The sequence below is a fragment of the Passer montanus genome, unplaced genomic scaffold (assembly GCF_014805655.1).
Source record: "Passer montanus isolate IOZ18808 unplaced genomic scaffold, ASM1480565v1 scaffold81, whole genome shotgun sequence".
Classification (NCBI taxonomy): Eukaryota; Metazoa; Chordata; class Aves; order Passeriformes; family Passeridae; genus Passer; species Passer montanus.
Genome location: NW_024373368.1, coordinates 263,069 through 267,095, shown reverse-complemented (window position 1 = coordinate 267,095; position 4,027 = coordinate 263,069). Strand labels below are relative to the sequence as shown.

The window sequence follows — 4,027 nt, the reverse complement described above, 5'->3', positions numbered from 1 at the left end:
TTTTTTGCTTTAGGAAGAGCAGCACATGGGCAAAGCTAGGCCAGCTCTGGACTATGGTGTGGGGGCACTTGAAGGGGGTCTGTAAGTGTCTTGGTTTGGAAAGACAGGTGTTTGCTAAGGAAGGCAGGAGCCTCCCCTAAAATGGAAAATGCAACCCCCCTCCCTCCAAATTATTAGAAATTTGAAATTAAGGGGTCTCTCAGGCAAAAAAAAAAAAAAAAAAAAAAAAAAAAAAAAAAAAAAAAGGGAGCAGGAAAGCAGGAATCACAGTTTTTTTACTAGGGAAGAAAATAAAAAGATAAAATAAACAATGCAGTAAATTAAAACAACACTGACAGAGTCAGAACACAACCTGACACCCTGTTGGTCAGGGTGTTGGTAGCATCCAATTGGAATGGTGGCTGCACTCCTCCTGGAGTGTCAGGTGTGGTTCTGTTGGAGCAGGGGTCCTTTAGAAAGGTGTAGTCTTCCTCTGAAGATCCAGTGCAAGAGGCAGCTGTTCCTCTGGGAAATCCAGTGGAGAAGCCATTCTGGTGTTCCAGAATCTCAGATTATATCCAGGAAGGAATGTTTGACTCCTCCCTCTGGAGTATCTCCCAGTGGGATGCTGTAGTTCTTATCAGCCATGCAGTGACATTCAGTAGCCTGTTACCAGCAGATGTCTCCCTGGAGGGGAGAGTGGGTGTGGAAGAGATAAGGAAATCTGCCCACTGAACAGAAGACGACTGTCATATAGATGGCAAATAGAATACAATTTGCTTGACAATAGAGGACAGCAAGAAAGATGGGAACAAAAGTTTTAGCAGGGCCTATCGGTGTAGATCAAAAGGGAATGGTATTACACTGAAGGAGGTCAGTTTAGAATGGACATTGGGAAGAAATTCTTCCTGTAAGGGGGTGAGGCCCTGGCACAGGTTGCCCAAAGATGCTGTGGCTGCCCCAGCTCTGGAAGTGTCCAAGGCTAGGACAGGGTCCAGTAGAAGGTGCCCCTGCCCACAGCAGGGGTGGAATGAGATAAGCTTTAAATTCCTGTACAACCCAAATCCTTTTTGGATTTCTTCACAGAGTGCAGATGTCAAAGAACCCTGAGCATGACCTCCATGGACAAGGTGTTCCCAGCACTGCGCCTTTGGGACCTGCTCCTTCCCATTAATATTCCCATGGAAAGCTGCATCCTGAGAACAACTGCAGCAGGTTTTTTTCCAGCAAGAGCTGGACCTTTCCCTTTGTTCTACGGGTGGGAAAGTGAGGAACAACCCCCACTGGGGTGGTCAGAATGAAAGATGGGGTCCCTGTCCCTCTCCAGCACTGCTGGTCTCAACATGACATCGCACACCCAAGGATCAGTTTGATGTGGGGTGTGTGGGACTGGGAGCAGCAAATGTGTGGGATGTGCCTGGGAGTATTGAGAGCAGACTCATGAATGTAAAAGTCCCCCATGTGTGTACAAACACTTCTAATTCTGTAGAGGATGTGGGGACTGGCGGGTGTGTGCTGTGGGGGAATGAGGTTTTGGAGGATGTTTCTGAGTCTGCAGTATGGAAACTTTATGGGTTTGCCTCAAAGCATTTTCCATCTTCATGTCTCCTATAGAGGCTCAGATGGCTCAGAGGGATGTTCTGTGTGTGCTGGTGAGCACCACACAGAGGCACATAAATGGGAAAAAAGCAAAGGTTTTCTCCAAATTCTTTATTCTCCAGAATGAAGAGTTGACACGTATAAACCAGGGTCCCCCGTCATCCAACACTGAGTCACCCTTCTAGAAATACCCTCCCTGTCACCCCCCTATAAATAATATCATCATCCACCAAAAAAAAAAAAAAAAAAAAGACTGACTGTCCCATATGATAATTTCTTAAATAACTTCAAATAATCCAAGGTGCAGTCCCATGGGCCTACACCCATGGGACAGAGGGATGGGGCAGAGGGATGAGGCAGAAGCCTAGTCTGTGCAAGTCAAGGATGAGCAGCAGCCATGAACACAAGCTGCCCTTCCAGCAGTCCTTTGGGGACACCTGCAGATGCTCCTGTGGCTCCTGTTGTCCCAGGGTCCCACTCCACGGAGGGAGCTCAGGATAACGTGACTTGTCCATGACAGCAGCTACTCTTGTCACACTGCATGGCTCAGTTCTGCTCCAAAATTTTCAGGTAGCTTTGGACCCAGGTGTTTTCAGGATTGGCACAGACCTGGCGGCCTTCCTTTGTGACAAACCTGTGGAACGGGGATGGGACCTGTTAGATCTCTGCTCACACCTGCTTCCCAGGAGAGCCTGGATCCCAGCTCTTAGCATTGCAAGAAGTTTTCCCGTGTGCAGATGCGGAAAGCAGCAGCTGGCTGTGATGCTCCCCACTCCCATCCCTTCCCCTACACTGCTTCCTCCACTCCTGCAGGGGCATCCCTGGAATCCCCACACGAGCATCCCCAGCAATCCCTGTGCAAGCCCTTTCTCCTTGGTATTCCCCTCTCCCTGCTCTGTTCCTACAGCCCCCTTGCTGTGCAGAGCTGGTCACTGGCCCACCCCCCACCACGGCTGGCCCTGCCCTGTCCCACGCGCTGGCACTCACACGATGGCTGGCTGAGGACAGCTGCTGCTGGTGCTGTAATGACGCTGGATGAGCTTCCATGGGAGTTTGTGCCGGCTATATGTGACACAGCAGATTGGGATGTTGGGTCCAGCTAGAAGAGGAAAAGGAAAACAATGTGAGCAGTGGGGTGCTGGCAGGGAAGGCAGTGAGAAAGTAGAGAATAATTAAGGTTGAAATGGACATTGGGGATCATCTGGTCCAATACCCCAAGCAGTATCAAGGTACTGTGAGATTCTCACTCTGCCACTGCTCAGAGCTTCACTTCCTCCACTCCTCCAGCCCCAGAACAGAGGTGGAAGTCTCTCAACTCTAACCAGGAATAAGTACTTCGAGCCCAGGCTGGATGGGTGGGTGGATGGATGCATGGAGGATGGATGGATGGATGGATGGATGGATGGATGGATGGATGGATGGATGGATAAATGGATGGATAAATGGATGATTTTCTGATTCCAGGGCTCCTATGTGCAGCTGACCTCTGGGCAGAGTGGAGAATGGCACAAAATGGATGGATAAATGGATGGATAAATGGATGGATAAATGGATGGATAAATGGATGGATAAATAGATGATTTTCTGATTCCAGGGCTCCTACGTGTAGCTGATCTCCGGGCAGAGTGGAGAATGGCACAAATGCTGATAAATTCCCAGTTATCTGTCATGGGAGCTCAATGGAGAAATAGTATGGAAGGTTCAGATCTGTTCTCCCTTCACAAATGAAAAAGCAGGACTCACCTGGGCCACAGAAAGTTTGGGAAAAGGAGGCTGAAATGAGGAGGAGAGCCAATCCAGCTGCAGAGGCCTTCATCTTTCAGTCAGGTGAGGGCGGTCAGAGCAGGAGCAGAAGCTCTGGAAGATGCAGCTCAGTGTGCAACAGCTGGATTCAGCCCTCTTTTAAAAGGGAGTCCTAGAGGCAGCTGGGAGTAGCCGAAATGGAAATTCCAAGATGATGATAAAGGATGACATGAAAGTGAAATAGCTGAAGGGAATTAGAGGGAACAGAAAAAAAATAGGTAGAATGGAATATGGTCCCTCACAATGCCAAGTGACTCAGCATTCATTTTTGCTTTATTCAAATCAAAAGGAAACTAAAACGTGCCAAGTGGCCTGGCCACAAAAAGGACAATGGTCCCGCTGGACTCCAGAGGGGGATTTCCCTATGAGGCTGTGTAGGGAAAGGCAATGTTTGTGTAGGATTATGCAGCTCTGGAAAAAACCCCAACAGGCAGCACAGAAGTGCTCTCGTGCCATTGTGTGCTAGATGTTTGCCAGAGACTGCTCAGCTGCTGCCCCGGAGCTCAGGGAGAGCTGCACTGCGGGCTCTGTGCCACCCAAAACACCCAGCCTGCCCTCCCCACACCCACAGGGCTGGCAAGGAGCTGAGGCTGGAATTCATCCAGCCCAGTCCCTGGAGATGCTGCCCAGGACCATGTCCAGGTGG

At 49.5% G+C, this 4,027-nt stretch overlaps 1 protein-coding gene across 1 annotated transcript; it reads right to left on the bottom strand.

Moving 5' to 3' along the window:
- Nucleotides 1-1,831: 1,831 nt before the first annotated feature.
- LOC120513463 (C-C motif chemokine 4 homolog) lies at nucleotides 1,832-3,526 on the bottom strand. Its single transcript, XM_039732932.1, has 3 exons — nucleotides 3,322-3,526; nucleotides 2,566-2,677; nucleotides 1,832-2,212 (listed from the first exon to the last, which is right to left on the bottom strand). Exons 1-3 carry the CDS (start codon nucleotides 3,392-3,394, stop codon nucleotides 2,125-2,127), a joined length of 273 nt encoding a protein of 90 aa, XP_039588866.1. The 5' UTR covers nucleotides 3,395-3,526; the 3' UTR covers nucleotides 1,832-2,124.
- Between the last annotated feature and the right edge of the window lie 501 nt (nucleotides 3,527-4,027).

Excerpts from the sequence above, each read along its gene's own strand:
- LOC120513463 (XM_039732932.1), bottom strand. The coding sequence starts at position 3,394 with ATGAAGGCCTCTGCAGCTGGATTGGCTCTCCTCCTCATTTCAGCCTCC. Across the intron at positions 2,678-3,321 it reads CCAAACTTTCTGTGGCCCAG|CTGGACCCAACATCCCAATC; the intron begins GTGAGTCCTGCT and ends TTCCTCTTCTAG. Across the intron at positions 2,213-2,565 it reads TGTCCTCAGCCAGCCATCGT|GTTTGTCACAAAGGAAGGCC; the intron begins GTGAGTGCCAGC and ends CCCGTTCCACAG.